Below are 16,377 nucleotides of genomic sequence, written 5' to 3' on the forward strand. Positions count from 1 at the left end.
TCCTTCCCCTCCCTGCCCTCCCCAAGCCAAATGTGCATTTTACCTGTATCTTGCCAAAAGAATAGAAGTCTAGAGCTTACAGGAGACCTGGATGTGAAGCTTCCTGCATCAGGGTATATCAAGAAACAGATCATACAGTTTGTGACAATAGTTTTACACTTTGATTACTTTTATCCAGCTCTCAATATTTTAGTGTATGTGAGTGTATCCCACCTAGCAGGATTCTCTCTCAAACACTATGTTTGAATCTTGCCCAGAAGGTTGTAATAATGAATTTCCTTATTGACTTCCAGTATTTGTTTCTAAATGGAAGTAATAAAACAATGAAATACAGTTCAAGGTTTTTAATTTTGATTTGCATGTTTCAGATTCCATTTTTAAGTCTTTAGTTATGCACTGGTTTGTGCATTTTCCTTCCAGATGTTGGTAGTGGATTTAATTATCCTTTGCAAGAGACAGATACTACTGTGGTTGAGTTGTCTTCGTGAATTAATGCTTTGTGCTTTCTTTAGATTAATGCTTTTCCTGCTTTGGCATTTTCCTGTTACCATCAGAAAACATCCATCAAAGATTATTTCCATTGCAACTGAATATCTGTGCATGGGATAACTTTAGTCTAGGTCTGTTTAAAGCATATCCTTAATTTTAAACAGATATTCAAGTCCAACTTGATCAAGTACTGAAAAACATGTTTTCCCATGTAAATTCCTGCTTTCAAAGAGATGCTTTTAACTTTTTAAAAACAGAAACTGAATAGAAATGTGTCTTTTAGCAGAGAAAATAGCTTGATATTTTTCAAATATACTTCTTTTTCTACACCAAAGCAGTTAATTGTACTAATCAAATCATTCATTCTGACTGCCAGTTGTGCCAGTTCAACTCAACCATGAGCTTTTTCTGCAGGACTAGACCTGTGCTCTACAGGAATCAATAAGCACAACCTCTCAGCATTAGGCAGAACATTTCAACTTGTGTGACTGTAAGTGCATTAGAAGACTGTAGCACTGTCTGTCATCATGAAGGTGAGGTCAACTTTCATACATTTTCATGGAATTTCAGCAGTGAATTTAAAACTGCATGAAAGGCTCCGATTTTTCCCAACCAGCTTGTCATTATCAGTAATACAGAAAATGCAATTATAATTCAGATGACAGTGGTATGGAGGAGGGGATGTACTGATATTTCATCTGTGTGTTATTAACAGGAACGTGGTGGTGTTAGTGAGATAAACAGCCATGATGAGCATATGCATTGAAAGTTAGGATGAAGGTTTCGTATTTCTGTAGTCATTTCTAACTAACTTGTGATAGCAAAAGAGCTAACACAGTAGGATACCACAAAAAATACGGACTATGCTTTTAAGTACTGCTAGCCTTGCATCTTTAATTTGAGTATATCAACTATCAAAATAATCCTAAACTCATCTCCAGAGGTTTCAGCTGAATTGAACTCTGAATTGCACCGAACAACAGTGCTGAGGTGGGAAATGTTAATGGTATTGTCCCTTCAGCAGGACCTCCAAGCTCATTAAACATACCCGAGATATAACATACTTTGTACAGCCATTTATTAACATTGTCATTGCAGAAAACCATAGTGGTCTTTAGAAAATTCAGGGCTCTGTTTGTATATTCACATGGTAAGAGAGAGTTCTCTGGCCTTATGAACATTCAGCACATAAATGAAAGGCATGAAAGGCAAGAGGAAGAAAGTAAAGCTCTGTTTTCAAATGAGGGAATAAAAAACCAGAAAGGTTAAGTTTCTTACTCAAGGTCATGCAGAATGATCTCAGAGTGAGGTTCAGGAATGACTTCAGATTGCCTAAATTCTAGCCCATGGCCAAAACTGTAGGAACAAATGAGCTTTCCCCACGTATTAGTCTAATCCAAACATCATATAGCAGCAGCAAGCAGTCCAAAGCAAGCCAGAATCTACTCCCAGTGGAGTGACTTTGTCAAGTGAGAACACAGGCAGACCTGGAATGTCAAAGAGGTTTGGCTGTCATTTTACCAAGATATAAAATAAATTAGAGGAGGCAGTTTCTCTGTGAATTATCTGTAATGAAACAGCCAAAGCCCTGAACCTTTCTGCCCTCAATGTCGTTACTGTCCATTTCCTCAGCAAAGATGTATGAGCAACCAGATGAACAAGTTTGAAAGCCATTGTGTTGAACACCGTTGTTCTGGGGGCTGCAGCTTTCTGTGTCTCCGATGAAGCTGTACAGCAAGCACAAGTGTCTGATGTTCATACAAATAACTCAAACACACAAATAACAATTGGGTTTGCAAGGGGCAAGAAACCTACACGACCATGTGATGAGGAAGGCACACAGAAACAACACCTGCTTAATAACATTCCTCTGTTTTCTACAGCAGAGCAGCAGCATCTGTCGAGGACACTGGGCTGAAGAACTTCAGTAGGAAAACTGGCTTTGTGATTCCTGGTTTTGGGTTCCTTTTGTTGCTGTGCAAAAATAAAGGATTCAGGTTTAGGCTGAGAAACAACTCTGTTGTTGCAGTGTGAGAGGTACCAGCCATGGGTCTGAGCAAACAGCCCTGGCCAGGGCAAGGATTAACCTTTAAACTGGCAGTATTTTGAAGCAATAGGAAAATTTTCTTTTAAGCATAACTAGCTTTCTCCTGTGCTGCCATGTAATGACAAAGATGCTGTTGCTATTCTCCTTAGCTCAACAGAAATTTAAGAGCAAAATTACCAGCTTAAGTATGGTACTTTGCTTATTAAACACTTCCATAATGCTTCGTACAATGGGATGCAAGCTAATTAAAAAAGGAAATATTGATGCTTCCTGGCTGTTGTCACCCAGTAGGAGTATCATGATGATTATACCCAGATTAATAGGAGAACTAATCTGGACAAACCTTTCCAATAACCGGAACAAATTTATTAAGTGCAATGTGACTTTGCAAACTGTTTTTAAGAAGTCATACTGAAATCCTAAAAGGTGATAGGAAAGTCAGACCACTTTGGAAAGCATTCTTACATTCAGATCATTTAAACATGAGCTGTTGGTTGGTTTTGCTTTTAATGATATTTATATGCTGCCAGATAGAAATGCTTTACAGGCAAATTTTATGTGAGTCAGGGTTAGAGAAACTGGGACAGAATCCCATCTCTCAGAAACCAGCAATGCTCTATGCACTGCTGGGTTTTGGTGCCTGCCCCCTCTCCACTTGCACAGACTTCAGTGATTAGTTTCCTTTTGTGTCTTCTTCAATAGCAAAACACTTCTGAATGCCTTGTCCTTGTTGCTCTTCAGACAGCTTTTACTGACATTGTGTTATTGTCAGAATGACACAGTTCCAGCCCTCAGCATCACCACAGGCACAAGCAGGCTCTACAAGAAACCCATGAACTGTGGTTCCTTTCCCTGAATCCCACACCTGAATGAAAAAATCAGTTTTCTTCTGCTGCCATTTGCCTCTCCCTACGTTTTTAGTAAGCCACTACAGAGACACAGTGATTTTTCAGGGCCTCGAGTGAGTCTACCTCTGCAGCTTATTCTTCTTTTCAGACCCAGGCGGGTCTTTAGATGGAGCAGAAATCCCTAGAAAGATAATAGGAGTACAAATCTAAAACAGACTCTTGTACCTTGGATCACCAGCTTCTTTTCCTTTTTTTTTTTTTTTTTTTTTTTTTTTCCTGCAGGTCAAGTGGAGTATAGGCATGAAAAAAGAGACCTGGGAGGCTGCAGTGTATGGAACAGCTCTGCAGATCTGAAGGTTTAAACAAACTATCTCAGAGGGATACAGGAGATGTTAAGGTGCAAAGGGACTACAACATAAGCAAAGACTGCTGTTTCTTTACATCCTAAAAGATAGTAACTTTGACACAAGCGAAAGAAAGAGTCCTCACACCAGGGTGTAGCACTTAAAAATACTGATCACCACTCCAGGAGACAAAATTTGAATAGAACACACTTTCTTCATATGCAATTGTGAAAAACATCACATGCATACACAGATATATCCAGCCTTTTTTAGCTTGCCTGGTACCTTCTCTTCAGCAAAAATGGAGTGGCAGAGTTTCTGAAGATGCTAAACATCCTGGATTGTACTATGCTGTATACTTGTGCAGGGCAGAACTAAATAGAAAGTAGCAAGTTCTTCATTTATGATGCTTCTGCTTTGTTTGCAAGGGAAAGAAATTTCCCTTTCAAAAGTGGGGTTGGACTAAATCTCCAGGGATCCCTTTCCAACCTCAATTGTTCTGTGATCCTATGATAATAGTATCTATTCTAGAAAAGGGTGGTTGCTCTTTTGCTAGGTTAACTTTTCTAATGAGTGTGAATTTTTGTTACCGAAACAGTTAATTTGGGAAATGATATAGTCTATGTACAATTATGAGGCTATAACCACTGTTTATTTTCCCATAGCTTGCATACAGCTGGGCAAATTTTCTTCTTTGCTGAATATTTCTTTTGCTGCAACATCAGCCCAAAGTCATTGTCAGACTGGGTCAAATTCACCCAAAGGTTTTGTCTGTTGCTCTGTAAACTCTTTATATTGTCAAATCTAGAAGCAGGAGGTCAAGATTCATCTAGCAGGGAGAGTAATCAGAAATGCTGGAAGTTTATCAATACTATTTCAGCCCTCGAAGCAATTCCTAATGTCTTCCTTATCAGATATACTGAAAGAAGGGCCCCTTTTAGATGTTCTCAGAAGCTGACTCACTCATGAAAACATACTACTCATGAAAACATACTTCATGTACTCCCTGATACAGAGCATGAGAAAGACACCACCTAATGGAGAAGGTGTTGCTTCCAGACTCTGGAGAATACTGAAGCAGGGCTATCAAAAAAGATCAGAATCAACAGAAAAGACAGGACAATTCACAGCAGGTCCCTGTATGACAGAATGGCCAGGGTATTTTTACAGGACAGATGTGCTGAAATACAGAAGGAAGAGCAGGACATTTGTCCCAAGTTTCCCATATTGTGGGGGATTACCTCCCCCCTGACTATTGTAATAATTCTTTGATAGTTTTGTGACTGACTTCTCAGACTACCCATCTCCTTCTCTCAATCTGTTTTAAAATTTTGCTGAGAATAGAAAAGTGATACAATGAACACTTTTTTTTTTCCCCATTTTTTTTTAAAGCCTGAAGACTTTTAATCTTGTTTTGGACTTTTTATTGTTCATCTTTAAACACAGAAATCAATAATTTATCCAGATGCAGTTATATGTTTATATGTTGTGACAGAATGTACACTAGCAATGTTGTATGGCTGTCACTACTGAAATAAAGTGGCCACATTTTGGAGAAAATCAACATTCAGCTCAAACAACTGTTTCAAGTTAGCTATGATTTATTATATGTTATTGCCTTTACAAATCAGGACACCTGTTTGCTGGGGAAAGCATCAATAACAGAGATGTAAAAACCCCAACACACCCCTACAAAACTCAGCTCTAGAGGTCATCCTCATTTCTCTTTCCTCACTGCAGATGACATTTACTACAGAGAGGGTCAGAAGTAATTTCCATGAATGCTCTAAGCTGTAAAGGGATGTACGTTGTCGCCTAGTGTAAAAGCATAGTTGTTTTAGGATTTATTGGCCAGCTACACAGTAAAAAGGGCAGAAGTTTAAAGAAATTAAATTGGATAAGGAAAAAAGATAAAATAGTTACTTTGTGAATGCTATTATTTGGGCACCTACAATTAAGCATAGATAAAGAAGTGCTGAGAAAGAAAAACAGGCAAAAAGATTTTAAATGCTTTTTTCTAAGGGTTCAGAAATAGAGGGAGCAGAACAATGAAATATCTAGTTAAGTTACAGATGTAACAAAAACAAAGGCTCTGACCAGAGTCTGAATCAGCTTCATTATTTGCAATCAATTTCAGACTAAATGCTGTTGATGGCATCTTGATATTTCATCCACAAACACCTAAACAGTATGTACCAGGGACAGATCTGCACGTGTACTTTTAGTGATGTTCGGTTGAAAGCCAGCGGCAAGTAAAAATTGAAATTCCATTTCAAACACAGCAAGAAATCAAAAGCACAGTTAAGGGTGGGGATCAAGATTAAAATCTGCACTCTCCAGTTCTACTGTGAAATTCCCAAAACAAACCACTTCCCAGTTTTTATAAGCTTCTTCCAGCTATTATCCTATGTACTGCAATACTCTCATCATCTCCATGCATCATCCGTTACATTTTAGAGCAAGCTCCACCAGCTACATTGTGAAGCTGACAGACTTTATCCCACCCTCTCTTGGTCCACACCTCTTCACCACTTTGCAAACTTTGGCATGAATCAGACTCAAATAGAGCCATGGGCCCGGGATACAGCATAAAAATAGAACCCACCTCTTCCAGCTGCACCAGGAAAGTGACATTGTGTCCTTGCTCAGCTGTCAGTTTGCCATCAGATGTGATTATGCGAAGGCCCTGGGGGGCTTTGCCAGGACATTGCTGTGGTTTTGCTGTGTACCGTTCTCTCACACCATCCGTGCAGTTATTAGAAACAACTTTCCGGTATCTGAAAAGGAAAAGAGAATCTGTGGAAGATACTGACAGGGAGCATAACAGGGTTAACTGGGAACAGGGAGGCATTTTTGTGGTTTCTTTTGAATAAAACAGATTCCCAAATATTTGAGCATTTGTCTCAGCCAAGCATTCCTCATGTGCTTAACAAATAGTTAATATTGTTGTTAATGGCAGGTAATATTTTCTTGCATAGCACACCTATACACCACATTAATTAATTCCTAAATTAATGAACTGTCTAAACCATAAAATTATATGATGACCTATGTTATATATTAAATAACACTAAAGTTATAAATAAATTAAATACACATTCAGTATGAAATTGTATTCAATTATTATACTGTTAGGCATAGTTTAACAGCTTTTTTTCCACTTCTCATCAGTTGTGAGGCAACTCTAAAGATGCAACCCCCAAGAGCTACAAAAATAAGGGTTGAATTAGAAAGCAAATTCTGCCTGTCTTTGAGTGTACAAAACACCAAAACACAGCTTGTGTTCCTTTCTTTGCTTTAATCACTTGCATCAGAAATGAAGTTTGAGGGCAGTATCTTAACTTAAACTACATCTTCCACTGACTTCCAATAGGGCCAAAGAATAACCAGCAGTCAGGCTAGATGCCCATCTGTTACTTCACATATAAATCAGTTTCATTTCTTTCCTCTAATTTATCTTCCACCATTTCTCCCTCACCTCATCCCACATGATTTTAAGAGGAGTCTTTTCAGAGACTTTAGTGATTTGGCCTTTGCCTTACAGTTTTCCCCCCAAGCTTCTTTAAGGCATCATTTTTCAGAGAAAGCTCTGGACCATCCATGATGGAGATCTGGAGTGCCAGACTGCACCCTAAAAAAATCAGTGAAGGACATTCCAAGGGCTTCAGTCATCTTTGAGACACCTATAATAAATGCAATCTGTGGTTGTCATTGGCTTTAAGTTCATATGGGCGCTTTAGCTAAATAAAGTCTGGTGTGCCACTTACCCGGTGCTGTTGAGGTAACTCTGTCCGAGGCTACAGTCTTTCGATAAGGAAGATGGGTTATACCAAAATGCTGGTAAGCACTGCCCATTGCTGTGACGTTCATATCCATAATCACTGTTTTAGCATTAAAAGAAAGTGCCACACAAGAAAACAGAAGAACAGACACAGGTATTGTTAGCTCATGCTCTCCGCTATTGATACAAGTTTTGATTTTCCTCAACCCCTTTACTAGGATTTCTGATGTTTTATTGATAGAGCAGATTCTTCATCCCTCTTTTAGCTTTTTTTGGGGGCAGGGGTAGAGTCACCTTGTAAATGTCCCAGTATAAATAAGCAGAACCAGACCAGGTAGTTTATGAGCTATTGTGTTAAGCGTTCTCCCTCTACAGTCGAACAGTGCTTCTCAGGTTCAGCTCCAGATTCAAACATAAAAGCTAGAGATCTAAGCTAAGTTCAATCACTGCTGTCTCAGTCACACCTTAGAAAACTGAGGTGTTAAACAGTTGATTGTATTTGGAAAGTATATCACATGAGCTGTAGAGGAAAACATACAGCCCTGAGAGAGCTCTCAGCTGAAGGCATTAAGAATGTCTTTGGTAATGGAAAAGGAGGCTGCAATCTTCAATTCTACTTTTGTTTGAAGAGGAAATGTTAACAAAAATCAGGTATTAGAAACAATGAGTCAAACTGTAATCTTTTATCCCAATTTGGAATTAGCTATGACTAAATTTGCTTTGGTTCCACTGAACAACAAGTTCAAATTGGTTTTGATTCCAGGTAAACAAAGGATCTATAAAAACTGTTATTGTGGAACAAAGAAAAAAACAAAAAACCTCTTTAATCAGTATTCCATTCACATGTGGGTTTAGTCTCCAGCCATTGAATAATGAGGACTGTTTGGTTGGAACATAATTCTTATTCCTTTTACTAAGCTTTCTCCATAGCCATAACAGAGAAGTTAATGGGATGTCATTTCTGAGAACTGCTACACAGACTGCACCAGCTCCATTCCAATATTCCAGTTGCAATTTGATCCTTGATCTTAAAACGGCATTTCTTTGCAAAGCACTTTTTTTGCTTATTATCTTTAATGTCTTGGTATCAAGTAGCTTGATATTCTAAGAAAAGAGGATTAAGGCAACATTAGATTATGTGATTAAAGGCTTATCTCTGTGTACGTAAGAAGACAGAGAGGAAAAACAGGAGGCAGAGAAACCCCAATAACCTGATCAGAGCCAGTGGAACCTCTGACCCAGCATCTCCCAGGGCTCTCACAGGACAGCCATCAGCCCATGGCCAGGGTGAGACCTACTAGATCTTCAACAGAAGAGGTTCTCCCTAGATCACTTAGCAGGTCACTGAGTGGGATTCCTGCACACAGCGGTATGGGGCTCATTATGCCATGTCAGGGAAGAGCATCTGGTGTCTCCATGGCTGTTTTCCTGGGTGAGGAGCTATCTCTTCTCTGTGTGCATGTGGCGGTCTAGGTCTCAGCAGCCAGGCTTGGACCATGAGTCACAGGGATCCATGTGCCCACACTGCCAGCAACGGGACTGACTGGAGCGTGTGCAGACTGTGCAGGCGAGCACCAAGCCAGATAAGCCAATGAGTAGGATAAAAGACTTGGGAGCTAGGTGTTGCTGTAGTCCTAAGCCTGGGCTGGACACTAGGTCTGTGGATTGGTTATTGGAAAGACCACGAGGTCTGGGGGAAAGGCTAGTGGTGTAAAGCCATATAGGTCTGGACCTGCTTGTGAGACCTGTTATGTATGTGTCTGTCTACGCACGAGGCACCCAGGGATATCCAGTTGTCAGCAACTGGGGATACAAGGCGTCCAGGGGCTAGATACTGGACAGACCTGGTTGTCTAAGACCAGGTACTGGTGGGATCAATATTGTATGTGTGTTTATAGTGCAAACATTTTCCAGAAATGGGATTTGATCCTGATCAAACAGAGAGAGGAACAGAATGACAACAACTGGTGTTTGTGTGAGTGTTATATTTTCCATTTGTGCTGGTTTGTACACCAGACATGTACATATGTGTACAAGTACTGTGCGTGCATGCATACGTGTGCCTATCAGGAACAAACGCTCAAACTTGCTACGGCTTGTGTCAGGGGACATGGAGCTACGGGAGCCTCACCTCTATCAGGCTGCTGGATACAGCATCTCCTAATAGGCAACAGTGCAATTAATCGTATTTGTAGAATAATATTACAAGAAGAATAATGCTCAACATAATGAAGACTTCTTTCAAAAGTCTTTTTCTTTCTGTACCAAGGCATGATGGCTTAAAACAAAAATCTGATGAATCACTATAAGACAATTTTAAGAGGTCTGGTACTGATATAAGATATGAGAGCAAGGAAAAAAAGGAGAGAATATTTTGCAATATGTTTTTGTTAAAACTTCTTATGCTTGTTATCAAAATCAGAACATTGAAAAGAATTTTTTCACCACTTTTTACTCCTGAACACAATTTTTCCTTCTGAATCTAGAAAATAAATGTTTTGAGGTAATCTAAAAAAAAAAGAGAAATTAAAAAGATGACATTAAGCAAAAGCAAATTAAAACTGCATATCATGTGGGAAAACTAGACATCTATTAGACTGCATTACTGTTGCAAAGGAACATTTTAGCAGATGTGGTGCTGGGGATATCTACAACAAGTAATTGAGAACATACCCTAGGAAGCAGCAAGGAAGTAGATGACCTAAATGGTCTTTTCCTCAGCTATTTGATTGAATTTTCATCAATCTGTTTACTCAGATGCTAGTGGCTGGATGTAGTTTAATTGCTTTGGAAGCATCAGCCAGTCTATTCTTTCACTGCCATGTGCTTCTCTAATCATCCTTGTTGGAATACGAACACTATAGCTGCAGAATACACTTCATAACAAAGAATAACACCATTCTGATTTGCTTAGAGAAAACAAATATTTACATACAAGTGGGACTCCTGTATTTTCATAATTCATTTGTCAACACTCTGTAGCACTGTATTCCTAAGTTATAACGTGTCACTAATTAAAAAGCTGTAACACTGCACACCCACAATGTTCTGTAAATAGTTAGGTGAAAACAAAACAAAACAATACAGTGAAATTTGCCTCAGAGGGGATCAGTACCCACAGTCCAATTTAATGAAGTAGTATTAGTCTGGAATTTCTTACTATACACACGTCTAGACTCATGCCATAATTTTAGTCCTTACTAGTATCTGCACATCTGGACAAGCCAAGCTTGACTTAACTAGGCTTGACTATACTTGGATCGTATTTCTCAAAGACCAGAGAATGAAATCATAGGATTTTCCACAGCAGAAATAGTTCTAAGACAGAAGTTTCACAGTGTTGTTTTCAGGCTTGCAAATTGTCTGGCTCATTAAGGCCCTGCAGAAATGTCATCCCAGTAAATGACATGAATTGCTGTTCCATATCTCTCTACAGATGCATCAGCCGCCCGTTCACCTCCACAGTCTTGGAATCTAATAAATTCCTTGGCTACAGCCTGGTGCACACAGAACACTGATGTTGACAACAAATTGCTGCCTACAATTTGGCACACCAGGCTTTGTAGCAATCAACAAGCATTAGCATGAATTGGATTGCCGTAGCACGAGCCAGTATAGCAAAACCTGGAGACAGGGAAGGCATCAGCTTTAGACTGCAATCAGCTAGCTAAGCCATTGCCTGGTAACTGGGAATTGGAATTTGCATATATTGATGATATTTTGTGCCTGCCTGAAAAGAACTCAGGTGAAATAGATAATGCACCTCTCAAAAAAGAGTGGAGCATTTATCAGCAGGGTTTGTTTTATCCACATGAAGTAGCCTGTCTTACAGCTCTCACTGATGATGGTTTTACCCTGGCCAATTTTACTGGTTTAAACTGGAATCCAATTTGTCTTAGTCAAGTAGGATTGCAAATCTTTCTCTGTAATTACAGACAGATAAGAATTCATTCCACAACTTCTGTGTCCCTGCTCAAAGCCCATGGTAAATTCCCTTATCCCAAAAGATCATTTGCTGCACAGGTAGTAATAAAAAGAAAAGAAATCCCTTAAGAAAGTTTGCAGTTTGAATGCAGGCCTGACAAACTTAGTATCATGGAAAAACTGTAAATCCCTGTGAAATTATCAAAATCCCACTGTTTTAAGATACAGAAATAAAATTAAGTCAGACGAGTGAATGCTGTGCTCAGACATTCTAAAAATTGAGATAAGTTAACATGTAACAGGACTTAACACTAACAGCTTCACCTTAAGGTCAACTATGCCAGAACTGAAAATGCTACTTGTGGTTTGGTATGCTGTGCTTTGAAAGTTTCTAGACATTAAATAGGGTGGAATTGAGGTATCTGTGATTATAGTCACCTTTGAAGTGCAGTTTCCAAAAGCCCTTGTGGAAAAAAATAGCGGCAGCCACAGGCCTTGAAAAGTCTTATCGCCTTTTTATTCACTTGATACTATTGCTTAATATTGAAGTACTATGCAAGTATAATTTGTGTTAAAGGGTAGCTGTGCTTGCTTCCCCGTTCTATAGGATCTGACATGAGATCTGTCTCAGAGAAGGATGGATTCAGCTGAAGTTTAAATTATGAATCTATGAAAGCATATGATTATAACTGCATCACAGTATGTGGAGTCACGTTATACCAGCTTATGTGAACAGGGAACCTAAAATCCCCAGAATGTTTCCAGTAAATCCATGCCTGGTAGAAATCTAGGCCCCTAAAGATGCAGGGACACTTCATCAACTTAGCATAGTGAGTCTGTATTTTCCACAATAATTCAAAATTAACTAAAAATTAATTCAAAATTACTACTCCTTTAGCTAATCAAACCCACCTCAGTGATAAAGCAAAGTTAGTTAGCCTAAGGATGCAAATGTATGCGTATTTCCAAACTAGCCCCTGCAACATTGTCTGAACTGGTGAGTGGGACCACACACAGCTGACAGGCTGGTCACACTCAGTACCTGCCTCTGCCTCCCCACACTTTGTCAGGATGGTTTCTTATGATGCAGGACTCCGTAGCTTTAGCAGAAGAACCAAACCTAGCAGGCGGGTCTGTCATTTAAGTGCCAGACAATAAAAAAAGAGCAAGCCAGATCCTCGCTGATATCCGTGAAATAAATAGACCTGATTCCCAGTTGCACTAAGGCTCCTTTATGCCTCTCCGGCTATCCAAAGTCACCAGTGCCAGCATCAACAGGTTTATACTTCCCACGAAGGTGTGAGATATGGGAATACCGATAGAAGAAGCCCTCAGTATTAATGACAGTGGGTTCAGGGGAAAGACTGACGGCGAGGTGCTTAACTCAAAGTTTCTATTAAAGGGCTTGGGAGACAGGTAGCTGAAGGATGAACACCAGCAAAGATTTCCATCTGTGTCTGGGAGGTGTTTCTACTGAAGAGAGATTGCCGTAATAATGCTCAGACGGCAGGAAGGAACACAATGTAAGGAAACCGGGGAAATTAATGCTTTAATAACACACAAGTAACGGTGTCATCCATTTACCCAAATCAATGAAATGAAGAAGGACATCCTCGTTTCCAGGCCGTTGCTAGGGCAGATAGCGCAGGGCTCCGGCACAGCCCCACTGCCCCTATTCCTGAAGCTCTACTGCCCCCTGGCTGTGAGCCTCCGCCCCTGCACGGAGAACAAATCCTGCCGCTTCAGCCCCGGCCACTGCCACTTCTGCTTCCAGCCCATGGTAAGAGATCTCTGCTGTCGGCAGAGTTCGGGTTCCCAAGGCTAGATAAACTACAGTCATTTCTAATGTCACTCAGTTTTGTTGCTGTGTAAAAAAATAAACAAATGTGCCCTTTTCTCTCAGAAAGAGCTACCATGGGCTGAATACAGATGTGAAATGAACCTGGAGTTCTATATTACCAGCAGAAAAAAAAAAACAACAAACCTTATAAAATCTATATGTCTTTTATAACTGGCATTTTTTCCCACTGAACTGATAAAAAAGCACTCACAGGATTAACAGCAATAACTTTGCCCCGCCACCACTTTACTTGACCACAAAGATACATTTATTTTTTTTTTTAACTCCAATCTCTGACAAACTTAGATAATGAAATTTTCTCCATACAAATTCAGTTTTCAGATAGCAAAGAAAGTCCTACTCTGGGGCAGGGATTGTTGTCTTCTTCAATTCTGTATATAAGTGTGAGTCCTGTAACCATTGATGTTAACACAAAAAGCTGCTCAATTCATTTCAAGACTGCAAAATCAAGTCAGCAGCCAGCTAAGAGGCTTTTCCCTGCCTGGGGGATACATGTCCCCTTCAGTCTCCTTCAATTAAAAGCCCTGCCCAGCAAGAAAAGAGAGAAATGGAAAAATCAAAAGCACTGCTGAAATGTTGTTAGTGAGGATGATGAAAGCGTGTCTTCCTTTTTCAGGAAGGACCCCACGGAGGACATCCTTCCACAGCAAGAATTCATTCACCAGTTTTCCTCCAAACGCTACTTTGAATCAACTTCTGCAGGGTGCATCAGCAGTGCAGCCCAGCGCAGAGTTCAACAAGGCAGGCACTGAATGCTACGGCACAAAGCGGCAGCTTTGCCTTTCTTAGCAAAGTGAAACTGGACGGAAATTAAGTAGAGCCAGCAGAACTGCTTTTTTCTTGCCATCTCTTTTCTCCTTCCTTGGTAAACCTCCATCTTCTGTTCCCTGTGGCTTTTTGGCCCTTCTCTGGCAACTGTATGTAAAACTATGCTCCTGACTGTATTAAATAGATAAATAGGTGATTAATATTCCTGGTAAATATTTCTGAACTGGATTCTTAAAGCAATAATTCAGTCTTTTTTCCTCAGAGGTGGTGGGGAAGAAAGCTGAAACCAATAAAGTAAAAATCCGTAGCTGAGGACTGTAGGAATAGCAAGAGCTCAGAGAGAATTGGAGGGGATCAGGACAGTCTGCTCTACACCAGCAGTGATATCATCATCAGGAGGAAGGCACTTCTACGTCAGGAAGGCTTTCTACCAGTCAGCTCAGCACAGAGACCTGCAGTATTTCTGAGGGTGTTTTTCTCAGGCTGCTTTTAACAAGGTGACTTTTGCACAGTCCTAGTTTTGCCTCTTCCAACAGATTTGAAGGGTCTTGTTGGGGCATGTGAACTGCAAACGTCTGTCGTACATCCCCAACCATCCAAGCTTTCTCTTAGAGATTCTGTCACAACCCAGCAGACCTTTTGGAGAAAGTTTCCTCAAAGTGAATGCAAAAGAAATAAAAACATGTTTCCCCCATCAAATGTCACCGTGATACTTTTGTCCTGTACCTAGCAACAAAGTTTTGTAGTAGCAAACCAGACAATCCATTTCAATGAAATAAAATCATACTTTTCAGACAGAGAGAAGTTCAGGAAGGAAAGCATATTTTTATCAGAAGTGTTCCATGAGTGTCTGTACCTTACAAGTGTCAATCCCATCAGTTATTTTCTTGAGACTGAGCAGGAGCTTTGTACTGCATGTTCTACAAGAGGGTCAAAACCTTCAGGGATTTTCCTCCCTATTTGTATCTCTTTTCCAGTTGGCTGTTTTGGGTTGTTTGTTTTTTTTTTACAAGAGATATGTCAAATGGTTGAAATCCAGGACCTTTGGGCCCCCAAATGAACTACACACAGGACTTGAGGTATCTGCTCCATAACAAAGAACTCACTGGAAGATGGGGAAATCATCAGAAAACCATATTCAGAGAATCAATGCCCAAGTATGCTCATAATTCTTATTGTTTGGTGCAAGTGGATTTACATTTTTGACACATGGAAAAGCCTCCTGTGATTCTGTGTTTTTATATAGAAAAATTGGTATTACTACAATTATGGGAGGGTGAGAAGGGAAATGCTGTAAATTTCCATGGTCCTGGAGGGAACTCCTATAGCAAGAAACAAAATATTTGTGAGATTAACCTCTTCAGGGTGTCTGTTACAGATTCTGGGTTTAATTAATAACATGGCATAGATCTAGCTGAGTAAGGCACAAAGAGGGCTTACTAGCACTGCCAAAGACGCACCATTTCTCTCTTCTGAGATACTCAGGACTCTCTCTGACTTGGAGAAGACAGGTGATAGAGAGATTTCAATAATGTGGTTCCTGCCTTTTTTGTGCAAATTGCTGTGAGTCTGCAGGAATCTTGAAATTAAACTAGAAGCTGAACGTGTTATCAAGCCATTCATAACTCACCGATAGACTCTTTTCCATAGCATAAAGCTGAGGAGAAAAGGCCTCAGAAGGAGATTAAGCCAAATCATGAAGGCAATGTCTGTTGGATGCTATCAAACATGATGGTCCAGATATAACAAAGGACCCAGGAATTCCCTAGATAGCTGATTTCCAGAAGCTGAAGGCCGATTTTGTGTATGCATATATTTACTTTTACACATATATACGTGTGTGTATGCATGAAGAATTTATTTTTTACACACACTACGTATGTCTTAATTACTACTTTCACAGCATCTCTGGTCATTGTTGAGGTTAGATGTGCTAAATGGACCTTTTATCTTAATGCTGCACAGAGCTCAGATGTAACCTCCAAAACAGTCTGTTCAGCACCAGTTTTGTGGGAGCCTCAGCAGATTACAGATAGCTATTACACCTTTCCTTCTTTTGACATACCTGCACTATCAGGAAGCAACCTATTTGGCCACTTACATGTTTATTAATTTCTACTCTCTGAAAGCTCTGCATTGGTGTGGTAGAAAGGACACTGTTCTTGTGCCCATTGCTCACCAGTCGAAGTCTGCCTCTGTGCACACGCATGGCTCCGAGGTCATAGCCCCAGCATATTTTCCTTGCATGCATTTCTTCTCTGACTTGCGCTTCCTGTAGATCCTTTTTGCTCCCATGATGCAAGCTTCTCCCTGGA

General features: G+C 40.0%; 1 protein-coding gene across 4 annotated transcripts in view; it reads right to left on the reverse strand.

Annotated features, from left to right (window-relative positions):
* SORCS1 (sortilin related VPS10 domain containing receptor 1) overlaps positions 1-16,377 on the reverse strand; it is a 317,456-nt gene that overhangs the window by 50,727 nt on the left and 250,352 nt on the right. For all 4 annotated transcript variants that reach the window (XM_080403463.1, XM_080403462.1, XM_080403461.1 and 1 more), the window contains 3 exons: positions 16,242-16,372; positions 7,496-7,609; positions 6,334-6,505 (listed from right to left, as the gene is read on the reverse strand). In XM_080403463.1, the coding sequence (XP_080259589.1) occupies positions 6,334-6,505; positions 7,496-7,609; positions 16,242-16,372 (417 nt within the window). The remainder of the gene's footprint in view (positions 1-6,333; positions 6,506-7,495; positions 7,610-16,241; positions 16,373-16,377) is intronic.

The sequence above is a fragment of the Falco punctatus genome (assembly GCF_963210335.1).
Source record: "Falco punctatus genome assembly, chromosome: 9".
In the NCBI taxonomy this organism is placed as follows: Eukaryota; Metazoa; Chordata; class Aves; order Falconiformes; family Falconidae; genus Falco; species Falco punctatus.